This window comes from Muntiacus reevesi, chromosome 20 (genome assembly GCF_963930625.1).
Source record: "Muntiacus reevesi chromosome 20, mMunRee1.1, whole genome shotgun sequence".
Taxonomy (NCBI): Eukaryota; Metazoa; Chordata; class Mammalia; order Artiodactyla; family Cervidae; genus Muntiacus; species Muntiacus reevesi.
In genome coordinates this window covers 6,868,565-6,892,117 of record NC_089268.1, presented here as the reverse complement: position 1 = coordinate 6,892,117, position 23,553 = coordinate 6,868,565, and the positions used below count along the sequence as shown (strand labels likewise).

General features: G+C 38.9%; 1 protein-coding gene across 1 annotated transcript in view; it reads right to left on the bottom strand.

Moving 5' to 3' along the window:
* Positions 1 to 13,780: 13,780 nt before the first annotated feature.
* The window catches only part of BMP5 (bone morphogenetic protein 5), a 133,472-nt gene continuing 123,699 nt past the window's right edge, over positions 13,781 to 23,553 (bottom strand). The window contains exons 5-7 of the mRNA XM_065912359.1: positions 21,840 to 21,916; positions 19,827 to 19,937; positions 13,781 to 15,762 (exon numbers count right to left, since the gene is read on the bottom strand). Of these exons, the coding sequence (XP_065768431.1) occupies positions 15,613 to 15,762; positions 19,827 to 19,937; positions 21,840 to 21,916 (338 nt within the window). The 3' untranslated portion in view covers positions 13,781 to 15,612. The remainder of the gene's footprint in view (positions 15,763 to 19,826; positions 19,938 to 21,839; positions 21,917 to 23,553) is intronic.

Here is a 23,553-nt window from a genome sequence, read left to right as displayed (position 1 = left end):
AAAACTCCATATATTCTATTTTTATAATTGTATTACATGATATGTGATTATATCTAATGGTAAATAACACACCTTAACCCAATAATAATAGTGTTCACTTACAGAATAGTTGTACTAATGCTATAACAGCTAGAAAAAATTGGACTGATAGTCACATTATTTCTTTGTAATATAAATTCTTTTGCATTAGTATATTCAGTTTTCTAAAAAACAAAGTTTCTTGCTAAGTAGGTCTTAATGCAGAAAAAGTTTCAGTTTTACAAGAAGCAAATAGCTATAAATTTAGTTCTAAAGAAAGCTGGGTAAATAAAAGAAATTTTAATAATATACAAAGAAATTTACAGCAAAAATGCAGAACTGTACTTTGTAAAAGTTGAGAGATGATGAAAATTCAACAGCACTTCTAGAAAGATTTTCTCAAAAGTATTTTCTTGGAGAACCTTTTCAATGTTCAGTAGAATTTTAGATGCCTCCCTTATATCTCTCCTAAACCTTTAATGCTATCATTGAAGCTCTTTCCCCCTGTTATTGCATATATAGAATAGATAGAAAATGAATCACTTAAAAACAATTTTTAATTGAGGTATAGTTGATTTACAATGTTGTGGTCTTTTTTGCTGTGTATAGAAGTAACTCAGTTTGTGTGTGTGTATATTCTTTTTCATATTCTTTTCCATTATGGTTTGTCCCAGGAGACTGGATATAGTTCCTTGTGCTATACTGTAGAACCCTGCTGTTTATCCATCCTAAATGTAATAGCTTGCACCCACTAACCACAAACTCCCAGTCTATCCCTCTTCCTCTCCACTTCCCTCTTGGCAACCACAAATCTGTTATCTATGTCTGTGAATATGTTTCTGTTTTGTAGATAGGTTCATTAGTGCCAAGATGCATTACATTTTAATGTGTACTTTATTAAGGACTCATATGCATATAGCATTTATATCAATGACATTTTATACCAATGTTCCCAGATACTGAGCTTCATCTATTAATATCTGTATAATCTCACTGCCGTGCTCTTGTTCCCAAAGCTTCCTGGACTCTTAAATGCACAGCAAACATTATCACAAAATCATTTAAATATGTTTAGTAAATTACTACCAACATTCTGTTTTCTGCATAGATTTCAAGGGGTTCCAATTGACTGCAAACAGAGATAACGTGATTCAGAAAGTCCCCTGGAAGACAGAAGCAGAACAGTGATTGTCTTCATGGCAGTACAGTAAGTCCTCTATATATGACTGAGTTCCATTCTGAGAGTGCATTTCTAAGTCCAACAAAGATAGCCTAGGTACCCAGCTGACACAATGACTATACACCGCTGCTTCTATGCTTGCTTCAGGACATCCAGGGCTTGAAATAAAGATACTGAACTTTATTCAGTGCTGTGCTGTGTTTAGTCACTTGGTCGTGTCAGACTCTTTGTGACCTCATGGACTGTAACCTGCCAGGCTCCTCTGTCCATGGGGGTTCTCCAGGCAAGAAGATGGAGTGGGTGGCCAAGCCCTCCTCCAGGGGGACTTCCCAACCCAGGAACTGGACTGGGGTCTCTTGCTTTGCAGATGGCTTCTTGCAGCTGAGCCACCAGGAAGCCCCAGGCTATACAGTACTGTAAAGTACACAAAACACAACCAGTTGCAGAGGTCGGATGCACGTGACGAAGTCCACCAGACACGTGAACTGACATGACTGGACACGGAAGCATGCATTCACTCCTTTGAAAGGTCACAACTGGAAGATTCATATAAAAGGGACTTCTTGTACCTGTTTCCCACAGGTAGACCTTGGGTATGAATGAGCTGTGGGTGAGAAGTCGGGGAAGGGCCTCATTCACAGCAGAGCCTCTGCTTGCAGCAGTGATCTCCCTGATCACGTGGTTTTACGCATCACCCCACGCTGATGACCTATGGATTTATGTCTGGTCAGCCCTGGCTACTACTCTCAGGTCTCCTGTTTTTAACTACTTTTCTGGACGTTTCACTCAGAAATTAAAAATGCCCCAAATCACACTCTCAAGGACTTGGTGCAATCCGGCCTCTGCTGAAGCTCTGGAAATTCTCCCCACCTCCTTTCCCTTTACCCAGACTGTGTTCATGGGAGAAAGAACCTGGAGTGCTCTTCCCATGGACTACAGAACTCACTCCTCCTGTCTCTTTTCTCTCTGCTCCTTCTCTGTAGGAACCAGCCAGCTCTCCCTACCTTAATGGAGGTCTTTCTCTTCCTACAATTAATTTGTTTTACCCAGAATAGAATTATAGGTTCTGGTTCAAGACAGGTAAGATTCTGAATTCACCTTCTCCTGGGGTGCACTGAATTCACAGCTATATGGGAGCAACGTTCTCTGAAAAAGACCTAAAAACCGGTACAGTAGCCCCTACACATGGGGCAAATGAAAGGGAAATCTCTCTGAAGGGGGTATAAGTGGTTGAGGCGGTCTTGCCCTGACCTCCCCAGGTGCAGAGCCCACAGTTGGCAGGCAGCTCACACCATGGCTTCCCCAGGAGCAAAGCATCCTCCGCTACACCTGGCACCCAAGATAGGAGCCCACAGAACGCAGGGTTTTAAGACTCAGCGGCTCCTGCCCAGAAACCCCTGGCCTGTGGTGTGCTAGGACGCCTCTCCCAGGCTGCCAAAGACTCGGCCCAGGCAGAGGCAGCCCAAGAAGACCACTCAGATTTGATCCAAGAGAGACGTGTTTGCTCACTCTGAAGCAACGGTTTGAGGCAGGGCCCTGCTAAGACTCTCCACAGTGGAGGCAGGGAACGTCTCTTGCTCCTCCTCTGCCTGGGCCACCCCGCAGGGACCATCTCTCTCTTTTTTCTTTCTCCTTCTTCTTTTTTTCCAAATTATTTTCCTTTTTATTACCCTCTATTTTTCATACTCTTTCATTTTTTCTATCCTTTTCTTCTTCTTTTTTACTCTTTTCCCCTTTTTTCATTGAGGACCATCTTTGCACTGCCTCTCTGCTTCCCTCTAGCCAATGGGCACCATCTCCACACCATCCAGAGCTCCAATATCTCCAATGTCTGGTGCCCCAGTTTTTATACCTGGTGACCAGGTTTCTCGTGGCTGCCCCCCAGGGGATGCCCTTTCATCACATGTCTCTGGAAGCCTGAGGGGGGGGGTTGGGGGCTTGAGTTCCTGGGTCTCAGGGGACTGTGACAATCTGAAAGGTAGTTCTTGGCCAGCTACCAACCCAGGGGGCTGCACAGAGCCTGAGATATACACCAGCCTTTCTGAGAAAGAAGCCTCTTTGTTCATCCAGCCGCGATGGCCTGGCGGGCAGGCTCCTGGTTTGGAGTGTCTCTTCTGGGGGTCCCAGGAGGCGCTCCTGGCCTTGGATGCCATCTCTGTTCTCTGCAGAAGGGAGTTCCTCTGATGCTCTGATTGCTGTGGCCTCTGCCAGGGTCACCTCTGCATCCCTCTGGTCTGGGTGGCCGGCAGGCCTACGTTTGAGGGTGTCCTAGGACTGTAAGCCACCTAGAAGGAGGTATCAAAAATCTAGCCCCCCAGGGTTCAGCAGGGGGCCACAGACACAGGAGTGTCTTTTAGTGAATGAAGCCTATTATCTTACTGCTATAGCTGCAGCCTGTGTGGCATTTAGAGTGTAACAGGCAGGAAGGCCAGGGGTCCCCACACAGAGGAAACAGGCTGCAAGTGTCAAACATTTTTTTCTCTCTCTTTTAAATGGCAGGAGGAAACAAACTACAAGTGTCAAATTTTTTTCCCTTCTCTATACAAGATTAAGAGGAGGTTTCTTTTAAAATTCTGTGTTTCCATGAGGACACCTGGTTCCACCTGAACTTAACTTGTCTCAAACCTTGAGCTAACCAATGCAATTTTCTTATGGAAATATTTTTCTTAAGCTATGTTAATGAATTATGTATTTACCCTAGACTCTGTCTTTCTTCAAGTTAGTTCCACCTAAGACTCAGAACTGATAATAATTCAGCAAACCAGTATGTTTTACTCATGCAATTGTTCTCCTAATCTATGTTAATGAAACTATATATTTGCTTGGAAACCTGCTTGGAAACCTTCAAGATTCATGTTGTTCGTTTCATGGCCCAGGATGATGCATCTTGCTCCAGTATGATCTCAAAAATACATGTTGTGGGTGAGGGGCCTGGTGCCACTCTCTGAGTTTTGAGACATTTCCTTTCTCTAAATAGAAGCCTGCTGGTAGGCATATAACATATTGCTAAAGACTATCAGGGAAGCATTCTTTCTGCCCCCTTCTGATGTCTATGTCAGAAACTTTGTCTATCCTTTTTATACTTTAATAAAACTTTATCACACAAAAACTGTGAGTGATCAAGCCTCATCATTGGCTCCAGATTGAATTCCTCTCCTCCAGAGACCAAGAATCCCAGCATCTTTCACGGCTCAGCAATAGCCTTTCGGTAGGCTCTTAATGAAGCACACATCTAAGGGCTGACAGTAAACCTTCCCTGAAAACTCAGAGGGTGGGTACCAATTTCACGTCAGCTGCTCTGCCTCAGAACACAGCATCTCTTGAACAGAAGCTTGTGTATGTCTGCTGCCCTGAGTCTTGCAGCCACTACAGGGGATGCATCGGTGCCATCTGACTCTGGTGTTTAGAGGGCCTTGAGTCCCCTGGGCTCCATGGGACTGTAACAGTCAGAGAGTTCTTGACCAGCTGCCACCCCAGGGCACTGCACAGAGAGCAGTCAGAACACACGCCTTCCTTTCTACCTGCTGGTACCGGCCTAACCTGAGGGGTCGGCTTCAGAGCCAACAGACATCTGGAGGCTACAAGAGTACCTTCACGGAGCATGGGCTGGGCTGTGCCAGCACTGCACTCTCCCTCTGCCTCAATGCACTCACTCCCAGAAAGAAGCTTACACATTCCAATGAAGCCCAGATCTTTGCTGCTGTTGCCAGGCAACAGCTCCAGATCTCCTGACCCTAGTGGCCAGCAGGGCTTATGCTTCTGGTCCACCAGGACAGTTCACAGTTGCATCCCTGAAGAGTGTTCCCTGAGTGTCGAGCTGCCAATCTGCCTGAATCTAGGTACTGACTGAGATCTTCCCCTTTGGGACACTGACTATCTTGGCTCACCTTCAACTACTGGGAGCAATTAAAGTAAAATATGTTGCTTGGACAATTACAGAAATTTGAGAGATGGCCAAGAGCTAGGGCAGGGCTGAATAACAACTTTCATCTTCTATCCAGCACCAACTCTACAAGACTGGAAGAAGGCAGCTGTTTCATGTAATTCATAGAAACTAACACAGAAAGTCAAGCAAAATGAAGAAACAGAAGGATATGTTCCAAGCAGAAGAACAAGATAAAAACTCAGACAAAACCTTACAAAATGGAGGTTCAAATGCCCTAAAAGTGAAATATACTTTAGGGACATTCTTTATAAAATAAGAACTCTTGTATCTTTACCATCTCAATTTTGACAGTATTATCTTTATGTTTGCTGTTTATTTCCCAATAAAGTAGTACATTAAGCTATGCTTTTCCAAGTCATTTGTAGAACATCAACTCCAAGAATATCTTTATAATTTTTAAGGAATTAATAAATTCCTTAAAATGGATATGGTAAATTTCTTCATCTTACAATTTAGGAGTATAAGGTTTTCTCAAATGACTACAGTAACTGGCATAATGAGAGGCATGTCTCAGAAGCAAGAGGGCTACAGTGGCTTATTAGCCAGATCAAACACATGTGGTTTGGTGTATTTGGTCTTTTTGAAGAAAATGGCAAACAAAGAGCCCTCAGGAACTGGTAGAATATCAGTGAGCAGAATTTAGGGAAGATATTTCCCAGGAATTGAAAATTATCAAGGTCCAGAATCTATTTATGTATTGGGAATACAAAAATACTTTATTTTGACTTAATAATAACCCTAGGAAGTTAGTATGAGATGAGATTCATTAGATTCATTGTAGTCAATAGCCAAGACTTTTCAAATATTCTTATTTTTTATCATAACATCTTTGGATAATTGCTTGTTCATTTCCTAATGTTTTATCTCAAGTTCTAAGTAGGATAACATAGAAAGACTTAATAACATCAGCAGGTATTGAATATCATAGACCTTGATCTCAAAGACAAGTAGTTTTCAAATGACGTCTTAATAACCTTAAGAGAATGATACTATATGCCAAACTAAAATTATTTTTGTTTACCCGTTTTAAACTGGCAATTTTAAAAGGCATTCTAGAGATTATTTTATGAGAAAGAAAGTGAAGTTGCTCAGTTGTGTCTGACTCTTTGCGACTCCGTGGACTGTAGCCCACCAGGCTCCTCTGTCCATGGGATTTTCCAGGCAAGAATACTGGAGTGGGTTGCCATTTCATTCTTGAATTTCCTTCTCTTATTTTACAAGAAGTTATGTCAAAAGTTGGATAGGCAAAAATGGTAGATCTTTTTATATTTTGCATTTTAGTTATCATTTTATTTCTTTTTAACCTCATTTCCTAAAATAATGTTATAATTATTTAACCTTTTGTAGATATTTCTAAATTAAAAAACAAACAAACATAGTAATACATCATTATTTTGAAGAATGGAGGAAACACAAGTATAATTATGTGTTTCCCATCCTCGGATGATAAAGAATCTGCCTGCAATTTGGGAGGCCTGGGTTTGATCCCTGGGTCAGGAAGATCCCCCAGAGAAGGAAATGGCAACCCACTCCAGTATTCCTGCCTGGAGAATCCCATGGACAGAAAAGCCTGGTGGGCTGCAGTCCATAGGGTTGCAAAGAGTTGGGCACAACTGAGTGACTAACATCCTTCTGAAGGAACTTAGTAGGGGGCGGGGGAGACAGAAAAACAATTATTAGTCTAACAATATGTCTTTATATTCAAAAGAAAAGGAGGCAGTCTATCCTCATAGCTGCAACCTTTCTAAGAACATATTATTTACTTGCACATCTCAAAGAAGGACAAGGAAGAGATAAACTCTTCCAATATTCTTGTCACCAAAGTGATTTGACTTAGGAACCTTATTTTGTAAAGTTGGTTGAAATGATCAATTTTCAAACATTTTCCATATTTTCTAGAAAATCATGTACTTTTTTAATGTTCTGCACATGTTCATTAGTTAATGTTTGTTAAATAGGTATATCTGCTTTAGCTTCACTGATCATTTTTCCTTAATATGTCAATTAATCAGAGAGATTTGTTAAAATTTCTCACTAAAAAGGTGCAGTTTTAATTTCTTTTCATAATTCTATAAATTTTCTATTTATGTGGTTCTAAAACATAGAATTCTGTCTCTTATTAAGCTGAGAAATGACAATAGTGATTAAAATTTTCTGATATGTTAACATCTATTTCTGCTTTATTGACTATGCCAAAGCCTTTGACTGTGTGGATCACAATAAACTATGGAAAACTATGAAAGAGGTGGGAATACCAGACCGCCTGACCTGCCTCTTGAGAAACCTATATGAGGTCAGGAAGCAACAGTTAGAACTGGACATGGAACAACAGACTGGTTTCAAATAGGAAAAGGAGTACACCAAGGCTGGATATTGTCACCCTGCTTGTTTAACTTATATGCAGAATACATCTTGAGAAACTCGGCTGGAAGAAGCACAAGCTGGAATCAAGATTGCCGGGAGAAATATTAATAACCTCAGATGTGCAGATGACACCACCCTTATGGCAGAAAGTGAAGAGGAACTAAAAAGCCTCTTGATGAATGTGAAAGAGGAGAGTGAAAAAGTTGGCTTAAAGCTCAACATTCAGAAAACTAAGATCATGGCATCTGGTCCCATCACTTCATGGCAAATAGATGGGGAAACAGTGGAAACAGTGTCAGACTTTGTTTTGGGGGGCTCCAAAATCACTGCAGATGGTAATTGTAGCCATGAAATTAAAAGACACTTACTCCTTAGAAGGAAAGTTATGACCAACCTAGACAGCATATTAAAAAGCAGAGACATTACTTTGCCAACAAAGGTCCATCTAGTCAAGGCTATGGTTTTTCCAGTGGTCATGTATGGATGTGAGAGTTGGACTGTGAAGAAAGCTGAGTGCCGAAAGATTGATGCTTTTGAACTGTGGTGTTGGAGAAGACTCTTGAGAGTCCCTTGGACTGCAAGGAGATCCAACCAGTCCATCCTAAAGGAGATGTTCATTGGAAGGGTGTTCATTGGAAGGACTGATGCTGAAGCTGAAATTCCAGTACTTTGGCCACCTCATGTGAAGAGTTGACTCATTGGAAAAGACCCTGATGCTTGGAGGGGTTGGGGGCAGGAGGAGAAGGGGACAACAGAGGATGAGATGGCTGGATGACATCACTGACTCTATGGACATGAGTTTGAGTAAACTCCGGGAGTTTGTGATGGACAGGGAGGCCTGGCGTACTGCGATTCATGGGGTCGCAAAGAGTTGGACGTGACTGAGCAACTGAACTGAACTGAACTGATGTGTTTTGATTCTTATTTCCCTGAAGTCTTAACATGCTTATCCAGTTTTGCTCTAGTGGGTGTTACCTGATATATATTTACTTTCATTTTGCTTTCAACCTTCCCGTGTTATTAAGTTTTAAGAGTGCCTCTTTTGAACAGACTGTGGCTAGCTGTTGAAATTATTACTTTATATCCAACCTGGCAATAGTGATCTTTTTAGGCCATTTACATTTAATATGATATGATTATGTTGGATTTAATTATATCATATTATTATATGCAATACTTCCTTTTTTTTTAATTTTTATTTTTTTTTAAATTTTTCAGTGAGTTTTGTCATACATTGATATGAATCAGCCATAGAGTTACACGAATTCCCCATCCCGGTCTCCCATCCCACCTCCCTCTCCACCCAATTCCTCTGGATCTTCCCAGCCCAACAGGCCCGAGCACTTGACTCATGCCTCCCACCTGGGCTGGTGGTCTGTTTCACCACAGATAATATACATGCTGTTCTTTTGAAACATCCCACCTTCCCCTTCTCCCACAGAGTTCAAAATTCTGTTCTGTACTTCTGCGTCTCTTCTTCTGCCCTGCATATAGGGCCATCGTTACCATCTTTCTAAATTCCGTATATATGTGTTAGTATACTGTAATGTTCTTTATCTTTCTGGCTCACCTCACTCTGTATAATGGGCTCCAGTTTCATCCATCTCATTAGAACTGATTCAAATGAATTCTTTTTAATGGCTGAGTAATATTCCATGGTGTATATGTACCACAGCTTCCTTATCCATTCATCTGCTGATGGGCATCTAGGTTGCTTCCATGTCCTGGCTATTATAAACAGTGCTGCAATGAACATTGGGGTGCACGTGTCTCTTTCAGATCTGGATTCCTCAGTGTGTATGCCCAGAAGTGGTATTGCTGGGTCATATGGCAGTTCTATTTCCAGTTTTTTAAGAAATCTCCACACTGTTTTCCATAGTGGCTGTACTAGTTTGCATTCCCACCAACAGTGTAAGAGGGTTCCCTTTTCTCCACACCCTCTCCAGCAAAGTTGCAGGATATAAAATTAACACACAGAAATCCCTTGCATTCCTATATACTAACAATGAAAAAACAGAAAGAGAAATTAAGGAAACAATATCATTCACCATTGCAACAAAAAGAATAAAATACTTAGGAGTATATCTACCTAAAGAAACAAAAGACCTATACACAGAAAACTATAAAACATTGATGAAAGAAATCAAAGAGGACACAAACAGATGGAGAAACATACCATGTTCATGGATTGGAAGAATCAATATTGTCAAAATGGCTATTCTATCCAAAGCAATCTGTAGATTCAATGCAATCCCTATCAAGCTACCAACGGTATTTTTCACAGAACTAGAACAAATAATTTCACAATTAGTATGGAAATACAAAAAACCTCGAATAGCCAAAGTAATCTTGAGAAAGAAGAATGGAACTGGAGGAATCAACCTGCCTGACTTCAGACTCTACTACAAAGCCACAGTCATCAAGACAGTATGGTACTGGCACAAAGACAGAAATATAGATCAATGGAACAGAATAGAAAGCCCAGAGATAAATCCACAAACCTATGGACACCTTATCTTTGACAAAGGAGGCAAGGATATACAATGGAAAAAAGACAGTCTCTTTAACAAGTGGTGCTGGGAAAACTGGTCAACCACTTGTAAAAGAATGAAACTCGAACACTTTCTAACACCATACACAAAAATAAACTCAAAGTGGATTAAAGATCTAAATGTAAGACCAGAAACTATAAAACTCCTAGAGGAGAACATAGGCAAAACACTCTCTGACATAAATCACAGCAAGATCTTCTATGACCCACATCCCAGAATATTGGAAATAAAAGCAAAAATAAACAAATGGGACCTAATGAAAATTAAAAGCTTTTGCACAACAAAGGAAACTATAAGTAAGGTGAAAGGACAGCCCTCAGATTGGGAGAAAATAATAGCAAATGAGGAAACAGACAAAGGATTAATCTCAAAAATATACAAGCAACTCCTGAAGCTCAATTCCAGAAAAATAAATGACCCAATCAAAAAATGGGCCAAAGAACTAAACAGACATTTCTCCAAAGAAGACATACAGATGGCTAACAAACACATGAAAAGATGCTCCACATCACTCATTATCAGAGAAATGCAAATCAAAACCACAATGAGGTACCATTACAGGCCAGTCAGGATGGCTGCTATCCAATACTTCCTTTTTGTTATGTTTCTTTTATCCTTTTCTCTCTTCTTTTTCATCATGTTGAACTGATTTCATTTTACCACATCGCAATTATTCCCTCTACTGGATTAGAATAGAGGTCAGCAAACAATAGCCAATGAGTCATATCCCACTCACAACTTGCTTTTGTAAATAAAATTTTATTGGAAGAGATCCGTACATACTAGTGTACATATGGGGAATGGCTACTTTCACACTGCAGTGGCAGAGGTAAGTAATTGCAAACACAAAGCCCTAAATACTTATTACCACATTTTTACAGAAAGAGTTTGCCCAGCCCTGGTTCAAAATACACATTATGAGTCTAATTTAATCATCATCATTAAGCAAAACATAAAAGCTCTATTTTCAAACACTTACCTTCCAATGCATTCTATAGTTGTACAATATTTTGCTATAGCTAGCCCTACTTAATTTCATTTAACTCTCTTGCTGTTTTAAACCACAATTGCTAAACATTTTTATTTTAATCTACCCCATGTTTATTATTTTCTTGTTCATAGTATTTGTATACATTACCATTGGGGGTTAATTTTGGTTCTTCCTGAGGTAAAACCTTTAGCAGTGGCTTCACCATTGATGGTAAATTCTAATTTTTATTTGCCTAAGAATGTTTTTCTTTTGCCCTAATGTTTTGTTGGATAGAGATAGAGTTGCTGGATACAGAATTCCAAATGACAGCTATTTTTCCTGAGCAATTTGAAGATAGTGACTATCTGTTCACTGCCTTCCAAATTGAGAAGCCAGTTTTGATTCAAAGGTCTGCTGTTTGCCCCTAAATTGTCCCCAGTTCTCTGCAATATTGATGAAAGGGATGTTACAACTTTGTTAACTTTAAATTCTCTTTGACTTTCCATCACTTTATATGTTTCAATGCTGTCTTCTGGATAATTCTTTCTTATCTGTCTTTCCACCCACTGTGTTTCCCATAACATACCCTATAAAGTTTAAATCCAGTATTATATTTTTCCTTCACAGAAGTTCTGTTCTTCATTTAAAACATTTTGATTTAAAAAAAAAATTTTTTTTTCGGCCACGCCGTCAGCATATGGAATCTTTGTTCCCTGACCAGGGATGGAACATGTGCCCCCTGCATTGGAAGTGTAGTGTTAAATACTGGACTGTCAGGGAAGTTCCTAAAACATTTTGCATTCATGTTTTTGTGGGCTTCCCAGGCGAGCCAATAGTAAAAATCTGTCTGCCAATGCAGGAAACGCCAGAGACATAGATTTGATCCCCTGGAGTAGGAAATGGCAACTCGCTCCAGTATTCTTGCCTAGAAAACTTCATGGACAGAGGAACCTGGGAGGCTACAATTCATGGGATCACAAAAGAGTTGGGCATGATTGAGCACACATACTCACATTCATGTTTTTATTCTCTCTTCTTTAAAACAATATGTCTTTATAAGTATGTCAGTGTATGCATTTTGTTTAAATAAATATACTTACTTATAAGTGAGTATGTAATAAGTATGTTTTAATGAAGAAAGGGTAAAGATAATCAGAGACATCTTATTGGCCTGCGGCTCAAGGTAGAAAATCATTTTCCTAGTTTGGGCTTTTCCTATAAGTATGGACAGGAAAATAACTAGTCTAGTTCTTTTTTTTTTTTTTTTTTTGGTTGGTCCTATTGTATTTCATCATGTCATTAGAGCCACAATGAACTGGGAAGAAACACCAACCACGCCCCACTGAACCATCAGCTTTGGTCTTATTTCCAGATGCTTAGTCTGGAGGCTGTTTTTCCTTCAGTTTTCCTGGAGTGCTTCCTTCCTCTCATCCTCCTGTACTCAAGCCTCTGGATTTGAGGCTGAATTGCTTCTCCCCATTCTCTACCCACCGATTGGAGGCTAGCTGCCTCTGTAAAGTTGAAACTAAGATGCAAAGGTTAAAGTGCATGTTTTTCAAAGGCTAAAGTTTCTTTGTACTTTTAAAGGCTGCACCTGATCCTGGTTCTCCTGTCTTTGAAATCCCCATCTTTCAAACAACTTCTAACAAGTATGACAACAGACTTGGAAGTAATTTTGCAAAACTTGGCTCTTTTTTTTTTTTTTTTAATTGTTAACTTGAATAGACTGTCACCTTTCTATGTACATAAGAATGTATACCGTCAATGATTGTTACTTTTCCTATTTTTCCTTTGGTTAAAAAGAAAGTAAATGATAAAATACAGATGTATAGATAAATACATAGTGATATATGTGCTTTAACAACAAAGGCATCTTCACTTGTAACTTTGAAAAGCACCAGGCCCCTCCCCCCAAAATGCAAAAGAAAGAACACAGAAAAGCAGGTAATCTGAGAGCCAGATCACATGATCAATGGCACAATTGACTGAATTGTTATGAGACAGTGACTTGTCTTTGGAAATGAGGATTTCTTCTGCTTTGAGTGAAGTTATACTATAAACTACCTATTTATTGTAAATGTCTTGAGAGATGAAATTTGCAGACTATATAGTAGCTCCTAGATGCTGGTTTACATTCAATGCTGGTGATACAGAAAATATTAAATGACAGTTCTTTACTTGAGAAAGAAAATGTTTTTGCATTTTCTTTTCTGTGTCTGTTTCTTTCTTAACTTCAGTACAGACAAATTTCTTTTTGCCTTAGTTTTAAAGAACAATGAGTATTTGTCATTTTTGCCCTTCTAGTATCAAAAATGATTAGGACCACTTTATAAAGCAGAAAAATTAAAAACATACCAACAGAAAAGTCAATGCATAACTAGCCAAAAAGACCTGAGTAGTTTGGATCCTGTTAAAATAGACCAAATTATTCTGATTTCTTGTAATAGTTTGAGCATTCAAAGTAATACTAAGCATTTACTCTAATAGTTATTTGAAAATAATGTGACTGACCATATGCGCAGATATATATATATGTATATATATATTCATACATATTTTGAGAAAATATAAAAATACTGATGCTAAATATCTCCCTTCTTAAATGAAAGAGAATAAATAAGGTCAATTCCCATCCTAATCATTTATTTTTTTGCTATTTAAAAATTTTCCTTATTGTTGGAACAGATTAAGAAAATATTTAACTCATGGATGGTTGCTTTGCTTATTTAATAGTGAGTTACTTATCAACAACACAAACACTAGTTTTGGCAACTAAAATCATGTAATATACAAACATTTTAGATCTGATACGCTTATAGTCTCAGTTAGGACATACTTACATTTTGTATCCCTCTTTAAAAAAAAGAAAAGCCAAATCAAGAAGCACAATAGGAACTAGCATCACAAGTTTAATATATTTTAAAACATAGAAATATATTTAAACAGCACATTTAAAGAATAATATAATAGACTTTCATTTATTATTCTTATAATGGTATACCATTAATTCAAAAATATATTACTTAATGTACCCCCAATAGAGTTATTATCAAATTTACTTTAAGATAATCTGTATTTTAAAACAACATGGCAATATTCCTGAATCATGAACAAACCCATAACATTTTTAAGCTATTTTTGATACAAGTTGTACTTAGAAAGTCCAAAAAGGTGATTAATAAATGGTGCTTTATGAGTATTTTAGATGAACTGTAAATAATCCTAGCCGTGGAGCCCACATAAATAGCAACTTATCCACTAAATGCCATTCTTCCAAAAGTCAGTGGGTTAAAGACAAGCCTTAAAAGGCAGAGAGAGAGAAACAGAGAGAGAAAATAAATTAATTTCAGAGGGAAGAACACACATGCACATACATACAACAGAACCTTCCCACTTGGAATTATTTGTGCTTGGAGGAAGGTTTACAAAAATCCCCCTCCAAAATAAGGTTTTCAATGAGCTCATTCTCCAAGATATGAAAAATGGATTTCAGCTGTTCTTTCGAAATGGCAATTCTGTCAAAGCCATTCTGGGATTTGGGGTAATTTCCTCCAGTTGAGTTTCAGTGCTTTTACCCTAAATAAAATCCCTTGCATCACATCAATCAGCAAACTCAGTTATAAAAGAGAGCTACAGAAAACGGCTCTGTCGGCCGCTTTGCTCGGGTATATTTTATGCATGCAGTGACTCTCATCTGTGGGGAGGGAAGGGGAGCACGTGTAAATGTTTCTTTATTTTGGACTGTTTTTAAATCTGAAAAAAAAAACAAAAACTGCAGCAGTAGTGTTCTAGATAATAGGCAGACATGATTTATTTGAGGTAAGAAGGTTGTACTACGCTTTTTTAGTGTTAACTTGGAAAATTATGGACACAGGCTCAAGTCTGTCTCCACAGAATTCCTGAAGCTTTGAGCTCTTTGCAAAATCTACAACCGGTGAGCCAAGAAACAACGCTTTCCTACAGTTAAACCAATTCTGTTCAAGCAGACAGTTACAACAATTACGTGCAATCTTTCAACTTCTGTGTTCTGCTCCCGTTTATTTACTCAAAGCCAGCTCAACATTTCACTTTATCTAATGAAGCAGAAACTCTCAAAGAAAAATTGTGTTCCTCCAAGCATTTTTGTTTTGGGTGGTTATTTTTTTAAGTTTCATTCTAAATATCAATAAATATTCTATCAGTTTACATTGGCACAGCATAACCAAATGCATTCAGCTTCCTTCAACAATACTTAACAGTCAAAGGAGTTCTGTCTAATTTCAGAAAATTGTATAAAACTTACATTAAAAATATTGAAGTGGAACTGAATTGGACTCAGCATAGCCTATTAAAAATTAGAATAGGCAATTTTTTGCATAATGAAATGACTTAAAATACATTTTACTGCAAAGGCATCCACAAAGGAGAATATATACCTTTAAATAAATAAAAGTGACTATATACATGCTCTTGTACATAGATTAGAGAGATGAAATGAGCCAGACTAATTTTATTAAATTCCCCTTTTATCTGAAAGGATATTTTTTATTGTAGTCATAAACCTTAATACAGATCTTTTTCTTATTACCATTATTATGCACTATTAGTGGCAACCACACGAACGCACGACCATATTTCTGTACTTTTTCAAAATAACGTTGGAGCTGTCATCAAAGTACAGCACAGAGATGGCGTTCAATTTGGTTGGCGCGCAACACGGCTTTGGTACGTGATCAGGAAACATCAGGTGAACCTGGTTGGGTGGGAGGAAGAAAATGTTTTACTTTTTAAGAAATAAAATAGATGTTTCATCTGTAGTTTTCAGGTGACATTCTTGCTTTATCACTGACGATCAGGCACTGTCTTAAGTTACCTCCCTCTCTTCTGTTTTTGCTCCGTGCTGAGGTGGGGGGGGAGCTGGTAGTGAAGGAGGTATCCTTAAGTATTAACACCTAGACTCGACCCACTGGTTCTAATTATGTGGTGGGGCTTTGAAAAACATTCTACCAAGGAAGGAAAACTCTCTCTATGGAATATTCAGTGGAAATTTTCCTGGAGGAAAGAACATGACAAGTAGGACTGGGCTGCTTTTAGTTAAAATGGTCACTTCTGTTTACTTTACGAGAAACATGTAAGTTATGAATGCAAAATCAACGAAGGGACAGCACTTGACCATAGGAAGATCTGGATCTAAGAGTTATTCTTAAAAGGATAACTAAACAATAAACCAACGCATGTTTAACAATAAAATTAAAAGCATGCAAATTCTTCATTTCCTTTGGTAAAGGAAGCATAAAAATCACAGCAAAATAAACTCCAGGTACAAATCCAATACTTGCTTTAAAGCAATGATTTCAACTCTTCTCCCAATAATGTTTTACCAGATTGGCCAGAGTTTAACATCCTTTGACTTGCCTTCTCCCGTAGACAAGTGCCAAAAATCAAGCTATATTCAATCAGAAGAAAGAAGCCTAGATACGTTACAACTTGAATATACATCCCTACCTCTCCCCCTCCAAAGCCTGAAAAGGTAGCTGAGCATGGCCAGTGAAATGCTTACGTAAAGGATTTGTTCTCATTTTCATCAAACTGGCAAGTTTACCTCTGATCTTCAACAATCAAAGAAGGAGCCAGAACTCGGTTCCCCGTTTCCACCCGCCTCCCCTAGCCCTTCCCCCGGAGGAGTTTCTGGGAAGTCCCACTGCAGAGTCCTCGGGGATCTACAAAGAGAAAATACAGCTCTTAGAGTCTTGGCTGCAAAACCTCCTGGCTGAAAAGATATAGGAGTCCTGCCTATGGACAGACACGGCAGGAAAAATGAGGTGATCCGACACGGACGTGAAATTTCCTAAGACCTCACAAAACTGCAAGCTGGATGGTTCTCCAAATTTCAGAGGCAGCCTGAAGCCCTCCTTGGCTTTATCCTCCTCAACCCCCTCACCCATGATGGATGGATAACCCCCTGCTTCAAGGAGCACCTCACCCAGCCATTGTTCTGAAAAGAATAAGATTGTCCTTCCATTATGTCTCAAACATGTTCAGCACAGACCTGCTTTTCTTTAACAACAAACGCGTCTGTGTTCTTGTTTCATGTCCGTCACAAAATAAACAGAGAATGCACAATGCCAGGAAAAAAAAAAAAAAAAAACCCAGAAACACCAAACTTCCCATGTTCCCTTCAAGTTCTGTGATGACTTATGCTCCACATCCCAGGACAGCGATACAGATGAGGGGCTTGTTCCAAGTCCGTGTCAGCGATTTAAAAAATGTTTGTTTTTAGACGCTGCCTTCAAGACTACAGTTCTAAAAGTTGACAGTATGTAATTATATATTTATTTTTAAGAAAAGAAAAAAAGAGAGAGAGATACGGGTATTTGACAGAGTTTTTTTCGATAATTAAGCTTTGCATAGCCTGAGCGAACTTGGATGTGTTAGATGCATATCTGAGGAAACGGCGAAAGCTCTCTGAGTCATTGAAATGACAGTACAAAGAGTTTAATTTCTGAGAAATTAAGTGGCATTTCTCTATAGGCTAATAGTGGCTGTTCTGCTGTGACTCTGCGGATGGACAGTGAGGAGAGCTCTTCCTCTAAGGCATGAAATTGAAGCATCCTTCTCTCTGCAAGGAGCTTTCAGCTGATAGAAGGCTAGACTCCCCAGACATTCATCTCACTGGAGGACATTTGAATATAACAACTTTTTTGTGCCGCATACCTGCTCTCCCTGCCTCAACAGTAATACCATATATTAGGACGTACTTACAGAGCTTCCCTCGTGGTTCAGTGGTTAAAAATCAACCTGCCAAAGCAGGGGCAGGGATTCAATCCCTGGTCTGGGAAGATTCCACGTGCCAAGGGGTACCTAAGCCAGCACACTGCACCTACTGAGGCCCATGCACCTAGAACCTATGCCCTGCAACAAGAGAGGCCACCAGAATGAGAAGCCTGGGCACCGCAGCTAGAGAGCAGCCCTCACATGAGGCAACTAGAGAAAGCCCAAGTGCAGCAGTGCACACCCAGGGCAGGCAAAAATAAAAATAACTAAATACAAAAACAATTTTAAAGGAAGTGCTTATTTTTATGGATAGCATAAAAACATATCATAGACATATCAAAACTTAAAATACCCTTAGGAATTGACTCTATACTTGCATATGGGAACACATCATTGGTCAAAAATCAACAAAGAGAAGAATATTTCTATGGCATTGGCAGCACAAAGCAAGCATGAAAGAAAATGCTGGTTGGAACTTAGACTCCAGGTATTCACTTTAGACAGTGAAATAAGAGCAGCAGCCAGCTAAGGTTTTCTTTCAGTGTATATAAATTTTGCAGTCAAGGAAGAAATAGTAGTTTTTCCCCACACCTCTAAGTTTGCTGAGTATGATATAGTAAAGAAATCTAGGGTGTAAAAATCAGTGTTGGGGAAGGATAGACATGAGCAAATGTTTTCCATTCATTATTAAAAAGCAACTCGATAATTTTACATGATTGTATTCTGAAATAAACGTTTCTCTTCAAACTTGGGGAAGAAAAGAGTATTTACAAGTGACTACCTTTCAAAATATGTATTTGTTTTAGTTCTCCGCTTCTGCTCTACTCCAAGGTTATTTCCAAAGTCTTTGACAAAATCTGTGCTCTAGGTGCCACAGACGTGCATCTTTGGGGTCTAGCTATCCAGTAGTACCTCTGAGGTCAGTAAGATGCCAGCAAAACATCAAGTCAAGGATTTCATCTGTCAAGGTGTATACACCATTCTTATTCAGAAGGGAACTGGGATGTTATTTCCATCAACTTTAAATTTTCAATAAATTGCAAAAGAAGATAATGTTCTAAAGAGTCAACTCCTTACACATTCTAATAGCTGCTCTTTCTCTTGGTCATAAACAAGCCTGACCCACAAAGATAAGATTTTTTTTTTTTCTAACAGCTACTGCTCTCCTACTGTTATCTACCAAATAACTATTCCCATCAGTGTCTTGATTCCAAAACTATTTGTTCTCTTCCTCTGTCGTGAATACTTATAGTTGAAATGCTCCTGTGACCCCAACTTTGATGCGGGGTCACATCACACAGCCTGCGCATCTTCTAGAACCTCTTCCTCATCTGCCAGAGACCGCTCCCCCATCACATTAAAAGGTACGGATGTTGGAGTCAGACTCCCAAGGGTTTTCCTGAGCTTATGAGATAAGTACGACCACTGAGAGACCATGAGGTTAACATTTCATTATCTCCTTCACAAAAATTAGCCTAGATTAGTAGAGATTAAATCACTGTTGCATTCCTAAGTGTGGGAGGGAAGAAATGAAGATTTATTTCCACCGTAAGGATTATAAATGAAAAAGATATCAAAAAATGGAAACCAATCTTCTACTTATATTCTACACTGAAGAGCTTCCATGATACCAAAGTATGTTATGGAACATTCTTAAATAAGGAGTTTAAAAGCTCTCAGATGAAATTCAGCACAGCTATTATTCAAAGTTTCTGTAATGACTGCTAATGAATGGTTAGGTTAGAAACAGCCCCTGTGTGGTTAATCATATTGCCTACTGAAGAAATCAGTGCAAAATGACCATTTTCTGTGATTGCTCCAATTTTCCTCGCTGAATCTTTCCTCATTTTGGAATTAGGATTTTTCTTCAGAGCAGCCTGAATTTCCTGACTATATCCACATTTCTTACTCTGGCACAATTTTTACGTTAGGAGTTTGAGAAGAAAATGCATTTTTAACTCCAAATAGATGCTTTTCTTTAAAGTAACTTTATAGGAAGCTTGCATCATAAACCACTTTCTATTCTACAAAAAGAAAACTTACCAGGGTCTGAACTATGGCATGGTTGGTAGCATTCATATGGGCATTGAGTGGAAAAGAACACTCTCCATCACAATAAAATGCAGCATAGCCTTCTGGCGCTATAATCCAGTCCTAAAATGCACGAAAGCAGAAGAAATAAGATCACCAACATAAAAGTACAGAAAACAATACTTAAAGAATACTTAAATATAATTAATATAATTCAATATAATATAATATTAAATACTCTGGATTGGTTTCTCTTTTCGGTCCAACAATTATTCTAATAAGACAGGCTCCCTCAAGCCTTTAATTTATGATTAACTTAAAGTTTACAACAAAAGTATAAATATTTTCGCAAGGAACTGTCCTCTATAATTTCTCCCAGAGGTAATTGTGTAAGATATTCCTAGCCTGTATTAGCCCATATATTCATGAATAAAGTTGCAATCATGAAATAGCATTCTAAATATTGTTTAAACAGGAAATGATGAACTCTGCAAAGTTCAACTGAACCAGAAAGGAAAAGAAGAATAAACTTAATTGAGATAATTCTCATTACTTCTTAATAACTCATTCCTGCTTTAGAAGCTTGACAACCTCTTAAGGCTCTAAGATTTGTTCCTTGTCCTGTTTTTCTTTCCAATCATGTGTTAACTTTATAGTCTCTTTAGAAGAAATGAGTTGGAGAAAAATCCTGAGCATTGTGTACAAAAAATTTTAAGAAGCTAAAAAGTTGGCACTTGAGATGGTGGCCCTGATTTTTTTCCCAGAGATGTAAAACTTGTCACCAATGTAAAATTATTGAACAATTAACATTGAAGGTTTATCATAAATTTGAAAATGCTTACATGTTAATATCACTTCTCAATATAATAGCTTGTATTCCGAGGATCCATTGTAAAGGAATAATCTAATCTAACAATTCAATTTAAACTCTTTTGGCATATTTATGGAAATTATTGTGGTTAAATCTTCCTCCTCACTGTGTGTGTGAAGCTTATGTAAAAGATAGCAATACGATTTCTAAGTACAAGAAAAATGTTTTTCTCTACGTCTGACTTACCACAGACACAGTCAAGGATTCTACTTCCTATACCAATAATTTGTGACCGTAGGAGGCAAACGGAAATTGCTTGAGTTAATCTGAAAAATGGGAACTAAAGTGGAAATTTGGGTATATTTAAACAACAGGATTTCTTTTCTTCACTTTCTAAGGCTGCATTTGTTCTTCAGCGCAATTTTTTTTTTTTTTTTTTACCATAAACTCTATTAATTATGCTTCAGTAGTGAAAGGATAATGCAGAAATAAAAATGATGTGGATAATCCTTATACGGAATAGTCAGTGTCAAAAAGAATTGGTGTGTTCACTGCAGCACTGTTTACAACAGCCAGGGCATAGACGCAATCTAAATGTCCACTGACAGATGACTGGATAAAGATGTGGTACATGCATACAGCGGAACATTACTCGGCCCTAAGAAGGAACAGCATTGGGCATTTGCAGGGATGTGGAGGCACCCAGAGTTTGTGATACAGAGTGAAGTAAGTCAGAAAGAGAAAAACAAGCATCTATCTATAGAATCTAGAAAGATGGTCCAGATGAGCCTGTTTCTGAGGACAGCAATAGAGACACAGATGTAGAGAAAGGGTGTGTGAACACAGCAGGGGAAACAGAGGGTGGGAAGAACTGACAGAGCCGCGCGCCCCTGCACACACCGCCATCTGTAAGACAGGCAGCGAGCGGGGCGCCGCTGCATAGCGGAGGGGGCTCGCTCGGCCGCTCCCTGCAGACCCAGAGGGTGAGGATGGGGGCAGGGGTGTGGATACATGTGCACGATAGTCATTCACGTTATTTCAACAGCAGACAGCATTGCAAAGCAATGATAGGGGTAGGGGACAATAAAAATAAAATAAATAAAAAATAAAATAAATTATAAAAAATAACTGGTTACTGTATAGGAAAGATTACAAGAGATTTAGGATTGATAAAAAGCAGAAAAGCAGCAACCAATTTGACGGACCGTTCTTACCTGCCATCCCAGATCCCGGAAACTCACATAGAGTTCATGCTTTTTACAGGCCTGTTTTTGTTCACTGGTGTTATAATCTGAAGATGAAAATCAGGTTGTCAACAAATGGCAGTCTATCAGGTATATTAATATTTCTTTTGTGAGATCACTTATAAAGTCAAAAAGAGGCTGTATTTGAAGTTGTAGAACCTGAGTTTGAATCTCAAAGTGAAAGCCGCTTACTAACTATGTGAACTTCAAGCAAGTCACTTGTGCTGAGTTTCTGCTTCTGTAAAATGCAGACCTTGAGAGGTCGTGCGGGTTGGATCCTCTGTGTTGTGACAACAGCAGCCTGACGCCTGCCACTCAATGAGTGCTCATTCATTAACTAACCCACCTGCCACTCAATGAGTGCTCATTCATTAACTAACCCAAACCACAGTTGTGCTTACTATACTTAAGCACATAAAACATTCAAACACTACGTTTTGTATTCTTTCACTGGGAAGGCACTGGGAAAGTACCAATTGGGATGTTCCAGTTGGTACATGTTATCTTAATATGTATCTTAAACTCATATTCCCCAAAGTGGTGCTTCTGATTGTCCCCTACCCCCAAATCAATTTCACCCGCAGATGGCTGCGAACAAGTTCCCAGGCAAAACAAACACTGTAGTCTAAACATACTCTTGCCTCTCACCTCCACATCCAATCTGTCAGGAAATCCTTACACATTTTACCTTCATTTGAAATTCAGCCGCCCTCACCAGCTCCATGACTGGTTCTGGTCGAAGCCACTGTCATCTCTTTCCTGAATCACTGCCACATCCTCATTGTTACTCCTCTGGCTCTGCACCATCCCCATCCCATCAAAGTAGCCAAGTGGACCAACTGTCACGCTCCAGCATAGAGTCTCACAGTGGTTCCTGTATCACTAACGCTCACACGGCTCTACGCGATCCAGTCCCGTCACCCTCTGGCCCATTTGCTCTCCTTCACTGTACTCCAAACAGCCTCCATGCTGTTTTGCACACAGGTCTGCTTTCTCTCACCTTAGCTCCTTTTCTCTCAACAACCCCGCCCTTCCCTGCAATGCTCTTCCCCTGAATATCTGCTTAGCTAATGCTCATCAACTCTTAAGCATCATCTTGTCAACAGAGCCTTCAATGACTCCCCTGTGTCATATCCTAACCCCTACTCTCGTATTTCTCTCCCCTTCTGCTCTGATTTTTTTTTTTCCATTTTGCTTACTACCCCTTAATATGTTACACCACTTACTCGTTCACCATGTACACTGTTTCTTGTCTGTTTCCTCCTTCTAGAGTGTCAGCTCTCTAGGAGTAAATATCTGCCTGGTCCCATTTGGTTCTCTGATACTCCAAATGTCAGAAACAGAGCCTGGCACACAGTAGATACTAAATAAATAATTAGGAAGTGAAGAATGGATGCCTCAGAATGTTCCAGAAATGGCTTGAAGCAAAGGAAATACATGCTTTCTGTAACTTATTTTGGAATACAATCTGGAAAATTCATAACCTTTGATAATTGTTGAAAAAAATTAAGAATTCCACTTGCATCTGGAATAAAGTAAAATACAAAAGAAAACCAGAGCATTACAGAAAATGTCTATTCATGCTTTATAATGGAACCCATTGTAATTATTTCCAACACAAAAAAGTGAAAGAGGAAAAAATTTAGGGTGATGGGAACCGCAAAATAATTTATTTTTAAGGAAG